At 44.6% G+C, this 21,490-nt stretch overlaps 1 protein-coding gene across 2 annotated transcripts in view; it reads left to right on the top strand.

The window, feature by feature from the left end:
* Positions 1-21,490, top strand: part of NUGGC (nuclear GTPase, germinal center associated) — a 59,847-nt gene that overhangs the window by 1,434 nt on the left and 36,923 nt on the right. For both annotated transcript variants that reach the window (XM_054497363.2, XM_063669456.1), the window contains exons 2-7: positions 8,130-8,218; positions 12,251-12,355; positions 12,954-13,062; positions 14,173-14,395; positions 14,831-15,061; positions 17,846-18,055. In XM_054497363.2, the coding sequence (XP_054353338.2) occupies positions 8,176-8,218; positions 12,251-12,355; positions 12,954-13,062; positions 14,173-14,395; positions 14,831-15,061; positions 17,846-18,055 (921 nt within the window). In that variant the 5' untranslated portion in view covers positions 8,130-8,175. The remainder of the gene's footprint in view (positions 1-8,129; positions 8,219-12,250; positions 12,356-12,953; positions 13,063-14,172; positions 14,396-14,830; positions 15,062-17,845; positions 18,056-21,490) is intronic.

The following is a 21,490-nucleotide window of genomic DNA, read 5'->3' as shown; positions in this document are numbered from 1 at the left end:
GTAAAAAGGCCAGTGGGCTAGAAATGGGGAGAATCAGGTTTTAGTTTGAATTTTACAGAACAGTGTGATCTTAGGCAAGTCATTAATCATTCCTCCCAAAAGAAAACAGCTATTGCAGAAATTGCTGGCAGGTGTATGAATTCCTGATAAGGAGGGAAGTGTCATCTTATGCCTCATTAGCTTTAACAAGCTTGGGAGAGCAATATGAGAAGATTCAAATTCGTTTCGCTAGAATCTGCTAAAGTACGTTATGAAAATATCTGCTTATTTTGCTTACCTGTTTACCTAGGGAAGAAAGATGGAGAAAAACATGTCATCCTAAAGCCTCCCTTCTACTATGACTGCTTCTGGTGGCCATATTTCTAATGCTGAACACATTAGCCGATGTGTCAATGCTGAAAACATACCTCTTCTCCTTTAGAGATTTGGAGGCCCTTGTTTCACTTTTGCTTCTGAGCTAATGTGTTTAAATTGCTCCCTTGGGACATCCCTAGTTTGGAAGAGTGGTGCAGTGGCCAACGAGGTGGTTAGGAAATGTTGCCAACACCAAAGTTACTTAAACCTAAACCCAAACTCAAAGAGAAAGGAAATAAATTCTAAATTTCATCAACGTTCTATCATTTCATTAACAGTCTCCTCCTCTTCCTTCTTTCATTCTTCAGCTCGCCTTCTTGTGAGAGCAAGAAGAAACTTGACCAAAGATTGTTTTTTTTTTTTGAGACGGAGTCTCACTCTGTCGCCCAGGCTGGAGTGCAGTGGCATGATCTCAGCTCACTGCAACCTCCGCCTCCTGGATTCAAGCGATTCCTCTGCCTTAGCCTCCTGAGTAGCTGGGACTACAGGCGTGTGCCACAACGCCTGGCTAATTTTTTGTATTTTTAGTGGAGACAGAGTTTCACCATGTTAGCCAGGATGGTCTCAAACTCCTGACCTCATGATCTGCCCAGCTCAGCCTCCCAAAATGTTGGGATTATAGGCATGATCCACTGCACCCAGCTGATCAAAGATTCTTTAAGGAAGATGGTAGAGCATCCTCAATGTGTTTGATCAATAGGGACAAGAACGGGAGTCAGGATCTCAGTTAAGGTGGCATCTGTTCCCCAAAGACTAACAGACGTGGCCTGGATGACACTAGTACTGATTTCTAGTTTAACTACCTTCACAAAATATTCGAAAAATAACGTTTGTACAGATGCATAAGTGCCTGCAGAGAAATTTTGCATTCATTATCACATTTAATTCTCACAACGAACTCTTTTTTATTTTTTTATTTTTTTGACATGGAGTCTCGCTCTGTTGCCCAGGCTGGAGTGCAGTGGTGCGATCTCGACTCGCTGCAACCTCTGTTTCCTGGCTTCAAGCAACTCTCCTGCCTCAGCCTCCCAAGCAGCTGGGATTACAGGCATGCAGCACCATGCCCAGGTAATTTTTGTATTTTTAGTAGAGACAGGGTTTCACCATGTTGGCCAGGCTGGTCTGGAACTCCTGGCCTCAAGTGATCTGCCCACCTTGGCCTCCCAAGGTGCTAGGATTACAGGCATGAGCCACCATGCCTGGCCAATGAATTCTTGATACAGGTATTTTTTAAAACCAATTCTATCCTATATGTGGAGAAATAGAGGCTCAGAGAGATCAGGTGATTTGTTCTGTGTTGCATTGAAGATTAGGAGCAGGAGCAAAAATCCAGGCATTCTGACTCCAAATCCCTAGTAATTTTCACTCCACCATTCACATCTGGAATATGGAAGCCCTTTGTTTGCAGATACTGTGACCATATTGTTCCCTGCTGTACCCCCAGTATCTAGAACAGTGCCTGGTGCATCATAGGTACTTACAAATATTTGTTGAATGAATGGATGAATAAATACAATAATAAATATAATTCCTGCTATTCTTGATCTTACCATCTAAGATATACATCTATATAGATAGATCTATTTATATATAAATACAAAAAATTATATCTATCATCATTCATTCAACAAATTATTTAGTGCTTGCTGTGTACCAAGCACTTCCCATATTTATTAAAAGTAGACAGTAAACCAATGTTAATGACCAAAATGCCCCTTTGAGAAACTTTGCTAATTTAAGCATTTAAATTTAAGTAAGTAAATAGTGTTGGCAAGGGTTAATGATGCGAGGCAAGGTAGGGTGAAATGAGATTCTGCCTAAGGAGAATAACTAGGGGAAAAGAAAAGGACATTTGTCATTTGTAATAAACACATTGAATTTTGCATTGAACACAGAAAAAATGCAGTGAAAATGTACTCCTCTGTTAGTCTCTCTCTCTCTGGCTTGTTTTACTTCTGAGGGTGTCTTCGAGTTTGCAGGCAGTAAGGTTGGGCGTGGTGGCTCACGCCTGTAATCCCAGCACTTTGAGAGACCAAGGTAGGCATATCACCTGAGGTCAGGAGTTCGAGACCAGCCTGGCCAACATAGTGAAACCTCGTCTCTACTAAAGATACAAAAAGTAGCCGGGCATGGTGGCAGGCGCCTGTAATCCCAGCTACTCGGGAGGCTGAGGCAGGAGAATCGCTTGAACCTGGGAGGCACAGGTTGCAGTGAGCTGAGATCATGTGCCACTGCACTCCAGCCTGGGCGATAGAGCAAAAACTCCATCTCAAAAAAAAAAAAAAAACAACAAAACAAAACAAAGAACAACAAAAACAAAAACAAAAAAGCAGTTTGCAGGCAGTAGCTTCAGCTTCAGTTCCTGCATACAATTCTATCAAGTTGCTACTCTCTCTCCCCACTCAACAGCCTTCCTTCTCATGAAATGCCTTTGCCATGCATTTGAGGGAACCCTCCTTTGTGGGCACTACTCCTTCCATTGCCCTTTGCCTGAGCTCCAGGGGGCTTGTTTAAATAGTGCCTATTAGAGGCTGCTGAATGTGATGAAAAGAACACTGAACTTGGAGTCAGGAAAACTGAGTTTCAGCCCTCACTGCCATACCTTACTATGTGACCTTGGACAAGTTTCTTCCCCTTCCTGGTCCTCAGGGTCTGGATCTGTAGAAGAAGGGGCCCTAGCATTCTTTTTTTTAGAAACGGAGTCTCGCTTTGTTGCCTAGGCTGGCAGTGGTGTGATCTCGGCTCACTGCAACCTCCACTTCCTGGGTTCAAGCAATTCTCCTGCATCAGCCTCCTGAGTAGCTGGGATTACAGGCGCGTGCCACCACACCTGGCTAATTTTTGTATTTTTAGTAGAGATGGGGTTTCACCGTGCTGGTCAGGCTGGTCTCGAACTCCTGACCTTGTGATCCACCTGCCTCAGCCTCCCAAAGTGCTGGGATTACAGGCGAGAGCCACCGCACCCGGCCCACATTCTTTATTCAATGCCATGATATGCAGCTGTTCTAGTACAGGAATGACCTGCATTTGTGTTGCCTCAGTGATTTTCCTGTAAGAAAAAGGACGATAAGCAAACACAAACAGAAGAAAAGGAGAGGGAGAGAAGCAAGAATAACTGTGAAAAGTTACAATTATTTATCAGGAAACCAGTTCTGTGCGGCCTTCCTATATCTAGCTGAATGTGCACAGTCTTATTTAAAAGATGCTGTTCTTAGGTTCAGTGCACATGAATGTAAATAAGCACTAAAAACAAAACTTCAGTGCTAACCACATAGCTGAAATACAAGCAAAATAAACCACACAGGCAGAACCTTGCTTATCTGAGCAATAAATTTGGACTGTTATCAATTGCTTCTCCACAGAAACCAAATTTTCACGATGAACACCACTATTCCTTCCCTTTGGGGGGAAATAGACTGCAGGATGATTCGAAGAAGGACTATACCCCTGTGGCTCATTTTCTCGTTAATACAGTGCACTTGAAATCACAGTGCTCTCAGTGTACTGCTCTTGGCCACATGGAAGCCCTAATCATTGGTACGGTCTCAGTTTCAATGACAAGTAACATTTTCAAAATGAGAATTTTCATCTTTTTAGCACCAATCTAAATCAGAGAACACTCACACTTTAAGGACTAATTCAGTCTCTGCCTTACATATGGGAAACCTGAGGCCAGGGTGATAAAATGACTTGTCTGAAGCCCTCCAGCTTTATTGATTGGTGGGAAAGCTGGAGCTGGAAGCTTCCACACTGGATTTCCAGCCTAATGTTCTTCCCACCTCATCATTTAGTTCAACCCAATGACTATATACTGAATGTCTGTACCAAACTACCCCCATTTGTTTATCACTTTCCCTTTTTATGTACGTGGTGTTTATTTTCTTCTGTCCTCTTAGCCTTTTTGCAAATGATCCCTTTCCATTTGCCAGTGTTTTTGTTTGGTCATCAAATGATCCCTTCCCGCCAGTCTTTGAACATTGGCTAAAGGAATTTGAAGCTCAATCCACCACAACCACATAATTTCCAATTATTCCAAATTTCAGTTAGAGTTCACAAATTACTTGTGTACGGAAACCATAGATGCTGCTACGGAGGAAGGTGTGTGATTTTCTGTCTTCATTGCATGCAGCTAAACCCAACCCAACCCCAGCTAGTTACATGCTAATGGCCCTTGCTGGACACTGTGTACTGTTGATTTAGTAAATGAAGTCAAATGAACTAAAGTTCCTGTGATTCTGAAAGAAGCCAAAACCACTACCCATATTCCAAAATTCAGTGACCACAGCTGCTTCTGCTCTAAACTCAAAGCCTTTTGATTTTGTGCCCTTTAATCCACAGCTCTCTCAATTAAAGGGCCCTAATCTTAGTGTCTGTATGATCCACGACTCTTATCAACTTGGTCTATCAGTTCTTTTATACTTTATCTGGCTCCACTGTTTCCTCCTAGAATTTGAATTCCAGCACACCAGCTGTCCTGGAGGTCGACCATGGATTTGTCCACTGGTTGGATCATACATTTTGTTTTGCTTCCAGTGCTCGCTGTGATAATATGATGCCTAACATTTCATATGAGTCACTCCTTGAGCTGCGGTCTTCAGAAAACAACAGATCTTTTTCCTAGGGGTAATCCTAGTTCTGTATCTAATTTTTTTTTCTTTGAGACAGTGTCTTGCTGTCACCCAGGCTGGAGTGCAGTGATGCAATCATAGCTCACTGCAACCTTGAACTCCTGGGCTTGAGGGATCCTCCCACCTTAACCTCTCAAATGGTGGGTATTACAGGTGTGTGTCACCACAACCGGCTAATTTTTTTTTCTCTGGTAGTGTCAAGGTCTCACTTGGTTGCCCAGGCTGGTCTCAAACTCCAGGGCTCAATCAATCCTCTCTCCTCAGCCTCACAAAGTGCTGGGATTATAGATATGAGTCATCACAGCCTACCTAAAATTATTGACATGCATTGTGGTATATTTACCCATGTTATATAGCACATCTACCTTTTTTTTCTCGTAACTCACCTAGGTTTTGATGTGTGTCAGCATTTCTGACTCAGTATTCCAAACCAGAAATTGCTTGTGCCTCTTGTGAAACTTGGTGACCTCATAGAACACTTCTACTACCAGCTTTCCTGGTGAAAATTTCAAGTAAGAACATGGAATCTTGGGATTTGAAGAAGGCTTAAAATTTATCTATTCCAATGTCGTTACTAGGTGGTCATATCAACATAGGTTCAGACACCTCTGGAGGCAGAAAACTCATGGCTTCCTAAGGGAGCTCATTCTATTTTGGACAACCCTGATTACTTGAGAATGTTAAGCCAAAATGCTTTCTTGTACCTTCCACCTAGTGGATATATTTCTACCCTCTGGGAACCCTAGAAAATATACAAGATGTCTCTTTTATTTGCAGCTGTAAGGTAATGCATTTGCAGACCACCGTGAAGCGCCGCCCCCCCACCCCATCTTCTGCCTTTACCTGTGTCTTCCCTTCCTCACATCAAATATTCCTCATCCCCGTGGAGCAGTCCTCACTGTGAGTGCTGCTTCATTTGCATACTTGACTATTTATTTCTACTCTTTGCTTTACTCTTCAATCAAGGACTCTTACATACCAAAAGTGAATTCAGGGCCAGGCATGGTGGCTCACACCTGTAACCCCAGCACTTTGGGAGGCTGAAGCAGGTGGATCACTTGAGTCCAGGAGTTCAAGACCAGACTGGCCAACATGGCGAAACCCCATCTCTACTAGAATTACAAAAATTAGCCAGGCATGATGGTGCAATGCCTCTAATCCCAGTTACTCTGGAGGCTGAGGCAGGAAAATCGCTTGAACCCAGGAGGTGGAGGTTGCAGTAAACTGAGATTGTGCCACTGCACTCCAGCCTGGGCAACAGAGCAAGACTCTGTCACAAGCAAACAAACCACCAGACCAAAACAACAAATTTAGCTTTTAAACATCCTTCGGTGTGGAATCTCATCAAAAGCTTCCCATCCATTATGTTATCTATTCATTCAGCTAACATTTAGTTAGTCATTGCCCTTCTTGATAGAAATGCACCACTGAAAAAAATGCAGTCCTCTGACCTCGAGTGGTTCAACCAGGAGGAAGAGACGTAAGCACAGCACAGTCAGTGTTATAACACAGGTGTGTATGGAGCAGCGGGGACACGGAGGGGGAATGAGTGGGAATCAGACACCATTTCACAGAGGAAACACTAAAACAGGATTTTGAAGCAAAAGCAGGAATTCACCTGTGAGAAGAAGGGAAGGGCACCCCACATGTGCTAAAATGCTCAACAGTTCAATAGGATACCCTGCTTTGGAGAACTGTAAGGAGTGTGGGATGGTCTGAAAATGGGCTGCAGAGAGGAGGAAGGGAGAGGGAAAGAGCTCTACCTAAGACTCAGAATCTTGCACTTAATAGGGGCTGTCACCCCATTCACCCAACACCCACCAAATACAGAAGCCGTTTAGTCAGTTAATATCTGCAAACCAAACTAAGAGTAACTGATGAATGGTGATTTTAATTTGGGGTTAATGTGTAAATGAGACATAGTTTCCCTAAATAACAGCCTGTGGGTCTAGTAGGACAGATCAAAGGTGATTTTGCATATTTCAGGAGGGCTGGTGACTCTGCTTTTGAAATACACGGCTGAGTGATCCAAACAGAAATATCAGGTAACGGCAAGTAAGCATGTTGGGTATTCCCCACTCATGTTCCTCAAGTTCTTCTCTATGGGTGGAGATGAAGCAGCTCCAGGCTAGCAGATTCTACCTTGTCTGGGCAATGCCCTCTGTTCTGAGCCTCCACGGGTCCAGTTCTCCCTCTATGTCCAAGCCCTATCTGCTGGTGGACTGGAGACCAACTGGATCTGTCCCTTTTTCTTTTGGATGTGCCTCTCCTCTCCCTCCTGCAGATGCTCCATGCTGCAAGCTGCAAGGAGAGCCCAGGAGGGGTGTCCTCCTGGTGGAAGTTGCGCTTGGTGAGGAAGGTCCAGGGAACCAAGTCACTGCATCTCCTTCCCCAGTCAGCAGCCCCCCAAAGCAACTCCAGGGAACTCTAGGAATATTTAATGTTCCATCCACTTCCCAGATCCCTGCTGAGACTTACTGGAACTAAATATCACTGGCATAGGGTTCAAGGCTTGCCCCAATGGAGCACCGATACCACCCAAAGCAGCGAAGCTATATAAATTCACCTTCACAGCTCTGGTCACCAGAGGCTTATTCTCATTTTAGCGTGAGTTACTCTAAAGCTCTCAGGTAATACTGGTTTAGATTCTTTTTTTTTTTTTCTCAAGGCAGAGTCTCGCTTTGTCATCCAGGCTGGAGTGCAGTGGTTCCATCTCGGCTCACTGCAACCTCCGCCTCCCAGGTTCAAGAGATTCTCCTGCCTCAGCCTCCCGAGTAGCTGGGATTACAGGCACCCACCACCACGCCTGGCTAATTTTTGTGTTTTTGGTAGAGACGGCATTTCACCATGTTGGTCAGGCTGGTCTTGAACTCCTGACCTCAAGTGGTCCTCCTGCCTTGGCCTCCCAAAGTGCTAGGATTACAGGCGTGAGCCACCCCGCCTGGCCTAAGTATCATTGGAAACCAGTGTTCAAACACTAGTCTTTGTTATATTTCCATCAAGTAGTGTACTAGGTGTTGTGAGGGATTCAGAGATAAGTTGGAATGGGCAGAAATACCACATAAGCAGATTGACACATCCTTAGGTTTTGCTTTCTGTATTTTCAAATTCCGCTGCCCCACCTGTCTTTGTACTTTGTCTTCACAGGCTGGTTCTCCTAAGCTGAGAAGAGCAGGAGTTCACGTAACAAGGAATGGCAGAAACAAAGGATGTTTTTGGCCAGGAACCACATCCAGGTAACATCTCTGCAGTATCTTCTGATGGAGGATATAGGAACTGATTACTGTTATAGGATAAAAGGCAAATAGGTTGGGACTATATTTCACTGTTGTCGTTGTTCCTTACTCTTTATTCAGAAGGTGCTTTCTCATGACAAGTTTAAATAGTGAATGAAGATCAGATATTTCAACGGTAACTGAAATAGCCTGTTCATAATGAAGTGAACTGTTTGGCCAGCAGTTAAATAAGTGCAGCTTTTTCCTTAAAAAAAAAATAATAATAATGTTCCAGGCTGGGCACGGTGGCTCACACCTGTAATCCCAGCAATTTGGGAGGCCGAGGCGGGTGGATCACATGAGGTCAGGAGTTCGTGACCAGCCTGACCAACATGGTGAAACCCCATTTCTACTAAAAATACAAAAATTAGCTGGGTGTGGTGGTGTGTGCCTGTAGTCCCAGCTACTTGGGAGGCTGAGGCAGGAGAATCACTTGAACCTAGGAGACGGAGGTTGCAGTGAGCGAAGATTGTGCCACTGCACTCCAGCCTAGGCGACAGAGTGAGACTCCATCTCAATAATAATAATGTTCCAGAAAGTCACCTTGCCTTGGACTCTCTGAAGGTAGCCTCTCTTACAAGACCCCTGGAATGACATTAGGTGGCTTTCCTTAGAAGGAGAGATGTAGGTGCCTTGGAGTGGCTCCTGGAAGGGTGACTCACATTGGAGTCAGTGCAGGTGGCTTCCCTCCCTCAGAAGGCTGGTGTTGGGTCCCTGGAGCCAATGAGGGAGCCTTCCCTATAGGACAATGACAGGGATGTAACCCCCAGTTGCAGAAAACAGTGGCGTATCATATCCTTTGTGTTTTGAGGACTGAAGAGGGAACATTTCCTCACTCCAAGGGGATGGATTTCCTTAGGGGCAAGGTGAAGCAGTGTTTCTGAGTTAGTGGGGTGATGCTAGCATCTGAAGCAAGCCTGAGCAGGCATATAGGAAGAGTTGCTACTTTGGGGTCCCCTCAGTTGAGCTTAGCCTAGAGGAATGGGATTGTTTTACTTGGAAGATTTCTGGCAGTTTCTGGCAATGGTCTGAATCATGTCTGTAATCCCAGGACTTTGGGAGGCCAAGGCAGGAGGATCTCTTGAGCCCAGGAGTTCAAGACCAGCCTAGGCAACACAGCAAGACCTCATCGCTGAAAAACAAAACAAAACAAAACAAACAAACAAAAAAAACAAAGAAAAAAAATTAGCCAGGCGTGATGGTGAGTGCCTGTAGTTCCAGCTACTTGGGAACTGAGGTCGGAAGATTGCTTCAGCCAAGGAGGTTGAGGCTGCAGTGAGCCGTGACCCTGCCATTGCACTCCAGCCTGGGCGAGAGAGGAGACCCCGTCTCCGGAAAAAAAAATTTCAACAGTCAACAATGAAACCGCATCTCAGCTCAGGCTGTTGGGGGATCAGTTTTCAAAAGTGACACCTTGTGGCGGCAAGAAGAAACAGCAGCAGTATACTACGCTTTTTGGACTGCCGCTATCCACCCCAACAGCTGGTTTCCTAGGAGGATTCGGTGGAGAATGCTGGAAAGGGCAAGGAAGGGCTTGAGCGATGGATAAGAATAATAAGATCTGTGATCTAAATTCAGACAAGTTTATTTTGGTTACAATCTAATATAAAAATACTATCCTTACATGGTATAAATCCAAGATGGAATACTTTCTCCTTTCCAGATAGTTTTGCATTTTAGAAATTGAAGAAAAAGTTTTAAACCCTGCTGTATTGGACTTCCTAGCCTTTGCTTTAGTTGAGAAATAAGTTTCCAAACTCTTATCAGATTTGTTGCCAGTCCTTACAATGTTGAAATAAGGGCCCTGGATGTGTGGACTTGGCCCTTGTTTTATACACATGGCTAACAGATTAGGCAAACACTGTTTACCCAAAAGAGTTCCTGAGTTACAAAGTCTACATCCCTTTCCACTCTTTCCACAGACAGGTTGTGGACACATCCTGGAGTTCTGAGATGCTTTTTGGAGCACAGATTAAAGTGTTCTTCAGCCGGTAGCTGGCCTAGGGGCCTGACCAGCAGACTTCTTTCTTTGCCTCTTCCTCTCCAGCTCCAGCCGCCGAGCCAGCAACCACTTGGTATTTAGTTCTAAGGCAGTCCTCAAACTGAGCCAAGGCAAATTCTTGAATTTGAGCTCAATCATCAGTTAGAATGTCTGAGAGGGAAGGGTTGAAGTGTAACCTCTCTCAACTCTCAGTTGTGGCATGAGCATGGAGCATGAGGTGGCAGAGATTCAGGCCTTGGCAAATAGCATGGCTTGCACTAGAATATTCTACGGGGTGTGCATTGGCTTCCATTTGTACTGGAAGATGCAAGGTTGAACAGAGAGGGAGGGCTGCCTGAATTGTCTGGGAGATCTGTGTCTGGAGCCCTCAGGCAGAGACTGGGCCTTCTGTGTGGGCTGCCATTCTTGGGTGCCATGTGACATTTCTTCTCTGTGATTCTGCAGGGAATGACCTCAGAATGTCACACTCAGTTTTGGAGCCTCATGGCCTCCCTGTGATTCTTGGGGATCTACTCTTTCGGCTCACCTCATGGCCATTTTCTAAGGCACAGGCCAGCCCCAGGAGCCCTGGGTTAGAACCATTTTCAACAACCTTCACCCCAAAAGATCCACCTCTTGCCCCTTTCTAGCCAGGTAAACACGACCAAGGGGTGTTTTCTAAAATCCATCTAAAACACAACATTTTGGTTATACCCCTTCTTTAGGATGATGGGCCCAACAAGCCCTTCACTTCATAACCAAGGGAAACCACTTAAGTGAATGAATCTCCGCAGAGCTACAAAGATCTGCTTCTAGGTGATTTCTATTCTTGCTTATTATGCAAGGAAGCAGCTGCTGATGTCTCCAAGCGAAGAAGGAAAAAAATTTCCCCAAATTTTGAAGGATCTCTGAAGGGCATCCATCCAAACTCTTGTAATGCATGTGTATTTTTTTTGTCAGTTCTCTCATTTTCCAGATGAATAAATTGAGGCTCAAGAAGATGTAATTTTTTCTGGTCACCTGGCCCCTGTTTTCCTTTGCATTCTGCTTCTAGTCGTTTTCTTTCCTAGTCTGAAAAGACCTCCCAGAGGCCTTTCCTCACCGCACACTTAACCCCATCTTCAGCTTTTCTCTACACAGGTGGTTGATTTCCTAAGACTTGGCATTTGGTGAAGAATGTACAGCCACTTTGGCTTCTGAGAAGTTGCAAATAGAAACTTTTTATCTGGGGAGATAGATTGAACTCTACATTTTGGCACTAAATGCAGACAGTCTTGTGACTCTGAGAAGTAGGAACCAAGCTGGAATGATCCAACCGTGTTTTTTCCCAAATGAGTTTATGGGAAGATAGAGCTGGAAGCAGTTCCTCTTTTTTTATTTTTTATTGAGACAGGGTCTTGTATGACCCAGGTTGGAGTGCAGTGGCAAAATCATAGCCCACTGCAGCCTACAACTCCTGGGCTCAAGTGACCCTCCCACTTCAGCCTTCTGAGTAGCTAGGACTACGGGTGCACACTACCACACCTGGCTAATAAAAAAAATATATATATTTTTTGATAAGTTCGAGACCAGCCTGGGCAACATGCTGAAACACTGTCTCTACAAAAATTTGCCAGGTGTAATGGTGTGTGCCTGTAGTCCCAGGTACTCTAGAGGCTGAGGTGGGAGGATCACATGAGCCTGGGAGGTTGAGGTTGTAGTGAGTCGTGATCATGCCGCAGCACTCTGGCCTGCTAGGCAACACAGTAAGATCCCTGTCTTTACCAAAAAAAAATTTTTTTTGAGACAAGGGGTCGTGCTGTGTTGCCCAGGCGTGTCTCGAACTTCTGACCTCAAGCAATCCTCCCACCTTGGCCTCCCAGGCATGTAATCCCTCACACTTCGGATTACAGACATGAGCCACTGCACCCAGCCAGTCTGTTAGACCCTTTGGGTTTGTATGCTCATAGAGGTGAGGCAAGAATACCATACCCCAACACCTATAATCTTATATATCCTTTGTTTATCTCTAGTTGAAGATGATTTATATAAAGAACCAACAAGAAAAAGAAGGAAATCAGATCGAGACCAGCGGTTCCGAGCATTTCCCTCCATGGAGCAGAGTGCTCTTAAGGAATGTGAGTGTCCTGGAACTGTTGTTTTAACATGGTTCTGTTCTGTTCTAAGTATGTTAAAATGGTCAAAGGAAGAGGAGGTTAAATTCTGAAGCTGGATGAAACATCAAATGAACCTGTTTTGGAAAGAGAAGGCTCAAAGTCTCTGTAGCGGTATGCAGTTAGGCAATTTGTCTCCAGGCATCTCTGGGCAGGAGGGTTGTTATCAAAACAACTTCTTCCAGATTAGAACAAAGCTGGTGAAAATGATTAGGTTGGTACTTCTGTGGGTGTCAGCATGGTGTCCTTGCATTTTTTTTTTCTTTTTATGACCACAGGAGGGAAAAATCTAGAAGGGGCTGAAGTCCATGGCAAAGCATACCATAACTTCTATTACCAGAGTTTCAGAGCAGCCTGGCTCTTTGGAGATTTTCAGAACCAGTGATTGCTGTCTCCAGTGAGCCACCATCCCTAGTGTGAGATAACCCACTATCTTGTTTAATCGGCTTTTCATTTCATTTTTTTTCCCCTTCTCTGCGATGTTCAACAGACACCTCCTTTGGAGACCTAGTACTTTATCCCTGCCAGGTACCTACAGGTGACATCTCTCTGTTAATTCCAGATGAAAAATTGGAATCAAGGACCAGAAGGGTTTTGAGCAACACTTATCAGAAACTTATTCAGTCTGTCTTCCTGGATGACAGCATCCCTAATGGAGTCAAGTATCTCATGTGAGTCTGAAATCCGCAACCCTAAAATTTTATGTCAGTGTCTTTCCTTAGGCGATTACAGGTGCTTTCCCCCAACAAGGAAAGGGACTATTTAATTAGAAACTAAGAAAAGAGGGATACAAATTTCTGTAGCTATGGGATAGTTGCCATTCATTGAGCTGTCACTGTTAGGTAATCTGCTAAGTGCTTTATATATATCAAATATCATTTAATCCATTCAACACTCCTATAAAGTAGGAGCTATTATGATTGCTTCCATTTTACTGAAATTGAGGCTCAGAGAGGCCCAGACTTGAACGAAGTCACATCAGTAGTCAGTGAGAGGGTCCAGAATTCACCCCAGGCTGTGTGACTCTGAGCTCATGTCCCCAACTATTTGTGCTCTGCTGACTTGAAGGACTTGAGTGGTGCTGAGGCTACAATTTCTCCTGCTCAGTAAGACTCTGTGTTGCTCCTAACACTATTAATACTTCATGTCTGTATACATTGTATTTCTAGGGTCAAGAATATGCAATTTCTGTCCAGGTGCAGTGGCTGACACCTGTAATCTCAGCACTTTGGGAGGCCGAGGCAGGTGGACCACTTGAGACCAGCCTGAGCAATATGGCAAAACCCTGTCTCTATACAAAATACAAAAAAATTAGCCAGGCAGGCATCATGGAGCACGCCTGTAGTTCCAGCTACTTCAGAGGCTGAGGCGAGAGAGTCACTTGAGCCCAGGAGGTTAAGGCTGCAGTGAGCCATGATTGCACCACTGCACTCCAGCCTGAGTGACAAAGTGAGATCCTGTCTCAGACACATAAATAAACAAACAAAAAGAATATGCAATTTCCAGTGAATACAAATAAAGACACCTCACATCTATATAGACATTACAGGGATTGTGTAGAATTATCATTACCAAATATTTTTAGATAATCTCATTAGATCCCCAGGCCAACTCTGTGTAGTAAACAGGGATTGATATTCTCCTTTGACAGAGGAGAGAACAGAGACTCAGTTTGCAGTGACGTGCCCAGGATTAGAATTCAGTTCCTTTGCATTCTGTTTCAATGCTCTTCAGTCTAAACTTTGATGATCATGACAATGTGCATTTTAAAATTCATCCAGAAATAGGCTTCTTGCCTTGATTGAAAAGCCGACAGTGGACCCAATCTATATTGGATTATTTGGAAGCACCGGGGCTGGGAAGAGCTCCCTGATCAATGCCATCATCCAGCAAGCAATGTTTCTACCAGTGTCTGGAGAAAGCATATGTACTTCCTGCATTGTACAAGTGAGCTCTGGCTGCTGTGTGCAGTATGAGGCCAAAATCCACCTTCTGTCTGACCAGGTAAGTGTTCCCTTCCTCCCTCCTTCCTTCCCTTCCTTCCTTTTTCCTTCCTTCCTTCCTTTCTTTCTTCCTTCCTTCCTCTTCCTTCCATCTCTCCCTCCTTTCCTTCTTCCTTCCCTTCCTTTTTTTCTTCGTTTTGTTTCTTTCCTTCTCACTGTCTGTCAGAGATAACATTATATTCCTGGCAAATACAGCTCATGCCTTTGTTGAATGAAAAGAGCCCATCAAGTGAGCTGGGGAGGGGGTCTAGCCTGGTCCTTGCATTTTTATGAGACTTTGGGCAAGCCATTCCCCTCTTTAAGACCCCAGATAGATGACCTAGATTTTCTGAATATGCAGCCCCCTGGCCCTCCACAGGCGGCAATGGGTCCCTCTGTTTGTCGGTGTTCTCTGTGTCTGCGTCAAGAGGGGCTTGGCCCTACTTTGCCTTGGCAGGAGTGGAGGGAGGAGCTGAAGAACCTGACCAAACTCCTGCATAGGACGGAGGAGCTGGGCAGAGAAGAGGCAGATGCGTGGAACAGGGATGAGGCAGTGGAGGAAGCCACCTGGAAGCTACAAATGATTTATGGAAATGGGGCAGAGAGTAAGAACTATGAGGAGTTACTGAGGGCGAAGCCCAAAAGGAAGATCCCCACCTCCAGAGTCATCACCCTCAAGGCGGAAGAGGTAGCGTCAAGTTCGTTTTTTCCTTGATTTCATCCTGGGTCTCAAGTCTAACAGTTGAATCTGTTTCAGGGGATGGGCTTGTGGTACAGTGTTTGTGTGAAATAAGAAATAAGTTGCTACCCAAATCAGAAGTATCCACAGCCCAAGTTATCCTCATTATTTATGGCTATCAAATGGGAATTTTTAGTATGTGAATGGAGGAGCTCTTGTGCACAAAAAAAGACTATTTACAGTTACTTGAGAATAATTAGGGATAGTTTGGGCTGCCATTGATTTTTTAAGAAGACTTACAGTGGCTTAAACAAACAGGGATTTATTCCTTTTCTCCTGTAAGAGGTTTGGGGGCAGTAGGGGTGGGGTTGGTTTAGTGGCTCAGCAATGCCAATATCAGCATCTCTGGTTCCCTTTGCCTTCCGTCACCCCCATTGCCGTGAGATGGCTCCTGGAGTGCTAGACTTCATGCTAGCCTCCTGGAAGGAAGAAGTGGAGAAAAGGTTGGCATCAGCCACATCTCCCCTTTCATCAGAAAGTAAAAACTTTCCCAGAAATACCTCTGACAAATTTCTGTGTAGATTTCAGAGTTTTGAACTGAGCCACATGGCCCTTCCTGGCTGAAAGGGAGTCCAGAGAAAGTGAAAAGCAGACTTGTCATGATTTATTTAGACCAGTTTCACTCCACTGCCTCCCCAATCAGACAGAAAATCAGGATTCTGCTGGCATAAAAGAGGGACAGGATGGACATTCGATAGGCAACTAGTAGAATGATATTCTTGCTTTTATAAACATTGTTTAAGTTAAAATTCAATTTCTGAATTAAAACAAAATATTTGTGGAATCAACATTCAATTTAGGAAGACTATATATTTAAAAACCTAGTTTTTCTTGTATCTCTCACCTTTAAATATACCTTTAAAATATTGCTATTCTATTTATAAATCTAGTGATTATTGGTAAAATGGGTACAATTTTTATACATGTCGTAAAGTTTAATGTTCAATGATCTCCTGATTAACAAAGCAAATCTTCCTTAAATATTTAATGATACTTACATAATTAATCACATTTCCTTAGGCTTTTTGCATTGCAGTTAAAGTTCAATATACTGGAGCCTCTTAAAATGTTTAAATACTTGACTAGGCAACTTAAAAATCAAATGAATGAAACCTTTTCCAAGCATGTTGCTATCTCTTGCATATCTGGAAACTCAAACAAATACAGTGACCATTTCTTAAAGTTTTAAGATGAATATTACTATTAAAATCATAACACTTCTAATATCTAAAACATAGACTGAGCATGTCTAAGAAACACAATGATTACAAAACTAGTTGTTTTATCTGAATACACGCAACTTACACAAGGGTATCAATGTCTTTGCCAACTCTATATTTAGAAATACTGCTTCCCAGCGTCATAAATTTACCCACGGAAACAAGGTGAACAGAATTACCATCTCAATGAGTGGGCTTACAAACTCAGGGTTTCCACTGGAGATCCTAGAATCTGAGTTGGCCTTCTGTAATGATGTTTGCCCAGAACCAGTTTATGGGGCTGAGCCCTCTTGTAGAAAGGGGCTTTTCAAGCCCATACCTTTTCCTGGACTTCTCTCTTACGGTATCTGCTCTACTTTAAAATTACAATATCTTAAAGAGCTTTTATTATCTCCTCTTTCGCGGTTTATCATTTGGTTGAAATTGATGAAATCACTTACTCCTTACCCAGATTGCAACAAATCCAGCGATTTAATTTAAACTCTCTTAAGAACTGACATTCTTATCTTTCTTTCAGGACTATTCTATAGAAATTTATTTAACAATGACCACCATACATCCCAAATCCCCTGTCCTCTGAAGTACCCCAGTTGAGATTTACTGTCATAGTTGCTGGCATGGATGTGTCATTGTCCCAAGACATGTTTAAGTAGGAACCGTGGTGTAAGAACTATTCCCTCTCTCACCCACCATCATTAAAATATTCTAGAAATGCCTACATATCAAGGTATTTTTTGTAATCAGAAGATAAATTTTAAAAACTCTTTTTAAGATCCAATTTCAGCCGGGCGCGGTGGCTCACGCCTGTAATCCCAGCACTTTGGGAGGCCGAGGCGGGCAGATCACGAGGTCAGGAGATCCAGCCCATCCTGGCTAACATGGTGAAACCCTGTCTCTACTAAAAATACAACAAAAATTAGCCAGGCGTGGTGGCGGGCGCCTGTAGTCCCAGCTACTGGGGAGTCTGAGGCAGGAGAATGGCGTGAACCTGGGAGGTGGAGCTTGTAGTGAGCCGAGATCGCACCACTGCACTCCAGCCTGGGCAACAGAGCAAGACTCTGTCTCAAAAAAAAAAAAAAAAAAAAAAAAAAAGATCCAATTTCAGATCAATTTTCAGTTTGGAAAATATGGTTACCATATCACTGTTAATTTTCTATAGTCATTGCTAGCTCTCTGGTAATGAAAATGTCAATTACATATTACATTAATTTTAGAATTGAATGCAGTTTAGAAGATAAACTTACTATTCAGCAATACTATAACTTCCCTAAAGTCCCATTTTAGCTGGCATTGGTTTTGTTTCATCTGTAAGGTAAGGATCTTGAACTTCCTCCTCTCCAGGGTCCTTCCTGGCTCTCAGGTTCTAGGTCCTACAGACCTGATTGCAGGCCTCCTGTCGGATGCACTTCTTACCCTTACTCAGCATACTTACCATGAACCTGCATCACAGCCAACCAGGGTGAACAGAGCTGGGTGCATGGCTGGTGTGTGTGACTCTGTCCTCCTTCTTCAGGCAGAAGAGCTGTCCATCAAGCTGGACCCCTACATCCGCACACAGAGGAGAGATTGGGATGGAGAGGCTGCTGAGATGCACATCTGGCCCTTGATCAAACATGTGGAAGTGACACTTCCCAAATCTGACCTGATCCCAGAAGGGGTCGTGCTGGTGGACATCCCAGGCACAGGCGACTTCAACAGCAAGAGGGACGAGATGTGGAAAAAGGTGACTGTCTTTCGTAGGTTTAGTTCTCTCTTCCCTAAACTCCTCTACCGTTTCTCAAGCAACAAAGAATGCTCAGGTTTCAGCGTCAGGGATTTTATGAGTTCATTGGAATTAAATTCTTCTAATTTCTATGTTCTAAGTCTCAGGGCCCTGGCAGGATATGGGTAGCCAGAGAAAGTGGGGAGGGAGGAATCATAGGACATGACTATTGGAGCTGGGACAAGTGTGTGTGATGTATGAGAAAGACCAGCAATAGAGTGGCTTAAGAGGAAACAGAGTGACCAAGGACAGAATGGAATTGGGAGGCCAAGTGTTAGGGACAAAGCAGAGAAGCTGCAGCCAGTCACCAAGAACCAAGAGACTGCAACTGCGTTGGCTGTAAGCAGCATCAGCATAGAGCTGGAGGGCTGAGGAAGCTGGCGTGGCAGGGGCAGGGCGAGTCTTCCTGGGTGAATGGGAGAAGGAGCATGGGGTCCGTGGAGGAGGGAGACTGTGGAAGACATGCCTGGAAAAGTTCCGGGGTCTTTAGTACTACTGCTCCAGAGTTTGGCTTCCTGGGAAAACTTGCAGGTAGAGAGGGACTGGGACATGTGACTGAGAAAGGGCGTGGTAAACAGAGGCGCTCTGGAGCACAGGGTGGGAGGAACACAGGAGCCCAGGAGCTGGAAGGGGACTGGGAGTGGGGGACCAGCATCAGTGACTTGTGAGCAGCACAGCAGCTGCTGAAGAATCCAGTTCTTTAAACTCTGCAGGTTTGTTTAGATGAATGACTGCGCCAGGGGAGCTTGGTGACCATGGCTTCCAGTCACAATCTAGAGCAAGCTCTAGCCTCTGCCCTGATTGTACAGATGAAGACATGAAGGCTCAGAGAGGGAAAGTCACTTGTCCAGGACCACACAGCCTTGAACTGGAGAGCAGGTTTCCTAACTTCCCTGCTGGGGCTCTATCTACCCCACCTCCCCCAGGGCACGCTCTGTATTATCCACCTCCTGCAGGAGGAAGGCAGTCTCTGTGTCCTTCCCCTTGGTCAGTGGCTCAGGCCTGGCCTTGTGAGCCTTAGTTTCTGCAAGACCTCGGATCCTGGGGTGGACATTGCGAATCTTGGCTAGTTCCAGGCCCAGCCAAGAGAGTGACAGCCCAGGAAGGCTGCCAGGGCCTCTGGCTGGATGGAGCTGTGGCTGCAGCCAGTTCAGATACACTGGGCAGCTTATCAAAGACGGCAGATCTGGCTTAGAAAATGTGCTCTGAGGAGGTCAGGCTGAAGCAAGGGATGGTTCCCACCGTGCTCTGCCTGGCCCGGCTCCCCTGCATTCTTGTGGGTTTTTTTGACCTCCTCTCGCAAGAAGTTACTCAAGACCCCCCTCTTTGCAGGGAGAACAACACAGTCGCCCTCCCTATGTCTCTCAGGCTGCCAGTCTTGCCTTCCCTAAAACCCGTTATGAATTCAGATGTCCCTGAATCTGATCTGCCACTTAGAAGTCATGTGACTTGAGGCATGTCTCTGAACCCCTCTGAGTCCCATTCTCATCGCAGGGGCCTGGGGAGATGCAGGTTGGGGGTGGTGGAGTGCCACCTCATCTACTCCTAAATCTGGCAGTTCTGGTTTTATCGAAATGCTTTTTTGTATCTTCTGCGACACTAACTTTACCAAACCCTGGCAGTGGGAGCTTTGTGCGGGGTCGGTCTGAAATTTAACCACTGCACCTTTTATGGTTGCTGTCCTTTTCTCATGTTAGTAAACTTAGGCACTTGTGGCTTACCAGGACCATAGGGAATATGAAGGTGACGGGGGCTCTGCCCTTGAGGAGCACCCAGCCTGGCATCCTTATGGCCTTCTGCTGGCTGGACCATTCTCTGCCCACTGTTGCCACTACAGAGTTGGAAGCTGCTTCTACTTTTGTTTTGTTTTGTTTTGTTTGCGACAGCGTCTTGCTCTGTTGCCCAGACTGGAGTGCAGTGGCATAATCATGGCTGACTGCAACCTCGACCTCCTGGGCTTGAGCAATCCTGCTGTCCCAGCCTCCCGAGTAGCTGGGGCTACAGCTGCACACAACCACACTTAGCTAATTTTTTTTTTTTTTTTGTAGAGATGAGATTTTACCATATTGCCCAGGCTGGTGAACTCCTGAGCTCAAGTGATCTGCCTGCTTTAGCCTCCCAAAATGTTGGGATTACAGGCTTGAGCCACCACATCTGGCCCAGAGTCCAAAGCTTTTCTAAGTTGATTATAGTTTGGGAAGCAGAAGGGCCGTAATGATTTTTATTTTCTTGCCTAAATCAAAGTCCATTCACGTATAGAGGAGAGACAGGATCCATCGTCGTGTGGCCCTACACGAGTCTCTTTACCACTTGGGCCTCATTACTTCCCTATAATCCAAGGGGTTTCTCTAACTTGAGAAACTGATGCTTTTTAAGCAATGATGTATGGAGCCAAAAGGTTCATGGACAGAGAGTAGAGGGCATTGAGCTGATGATGGTTCTGGGTCCTGCACTCCCAATTCAACCAGAGCAGTTCTGCTTTTTAAAAATCAAGTTTATATGTTGGAATTCTAACTAAGATTTCATTTGGAAAAGCCTCTCTTGCTAAAAGCAAGCTGAAACCCACTGCCCTGGATAAAGTTTCTCAATCTCTTGACATTTTGGGCTGCCAGATAATTCTTTGTGGGATGGGAGCTGGGGTGGGGCTGTCCTGGGCACTGAAGAATGTTTAGCAGCATCCTTAGCCTTTACCTGCAAGTACCTCCGCAAGGTTGTCACAATTAAAAATGTCTCCAGACATTTTTTGCCAAATACAGATTCTCATTGATGTACCATAGAACTGCATCCTGATAAGCCCACTGTAAGCTGGAATCATAACCATCATTAGCCCCAATTGTACTGGACTTACCAATTGTTCAGTAAACCCATTGTAAAGTTGAAAAGAAAAATTGTAAGCTGAATCATCACAAATTGGAGACTGTTTATATATTCTGGGGCACAAAATCTCTACTAGTTAAAAACTACTGGTATAAAGCAAAATGATGATTTAATTTTCAAGTCACAAACATGTCACCCCTTTGTATGCAAAGCACTGAGGAAACACAAACTCAATCCCTGAGTTGAACCAGATTTTCATTATGTGGAGGTAAGACAAGAGTAACAATACAATTAGAGACATGTCACAAGGCTACACATGATCGTCATGTGAAAGTTGCATATTTAATAAAGCAACATTCATGCCATTAATATGTTGTTTCATGTTCATTGGCCTTTGCACCTTGTCATATGGTTTCTGGCTCCCTGCTGCCATCTGGTGGCATTGCCCTGAAACTGCAGGGGCAGTCAAACATCAAAATGCTGCCGTCAGGTGACAGCTTGAGGGTAGGTGCACCACCAAACCTAGTTCTGGAAAAACAAGAATTTTCCCCAGGGAACAACTGAGATAAAGCAAACCAG

The sequence above is a fragment of the Pongo pygmaeus genome, chromosome 7 (genome assembly GCF_028885625.2).
Source record: "Pongo pygmaeus isolate AG05252 chromosome 7, NHGRI_mPonPyg2-v2.0_pri, whole genome shotgun sequence".
Taxonomy (NCBI): domain Eukaryota; kingdom Metazoa; phylum Chordata; class Mammalia; order Primates; family Hominidae; genus Pongo; species Pongo pygmaeus.
Note: the sequence above shows the minus strand (reverse complement) of the source record. Positions and strands in the feature narration are given on the sequence as shown.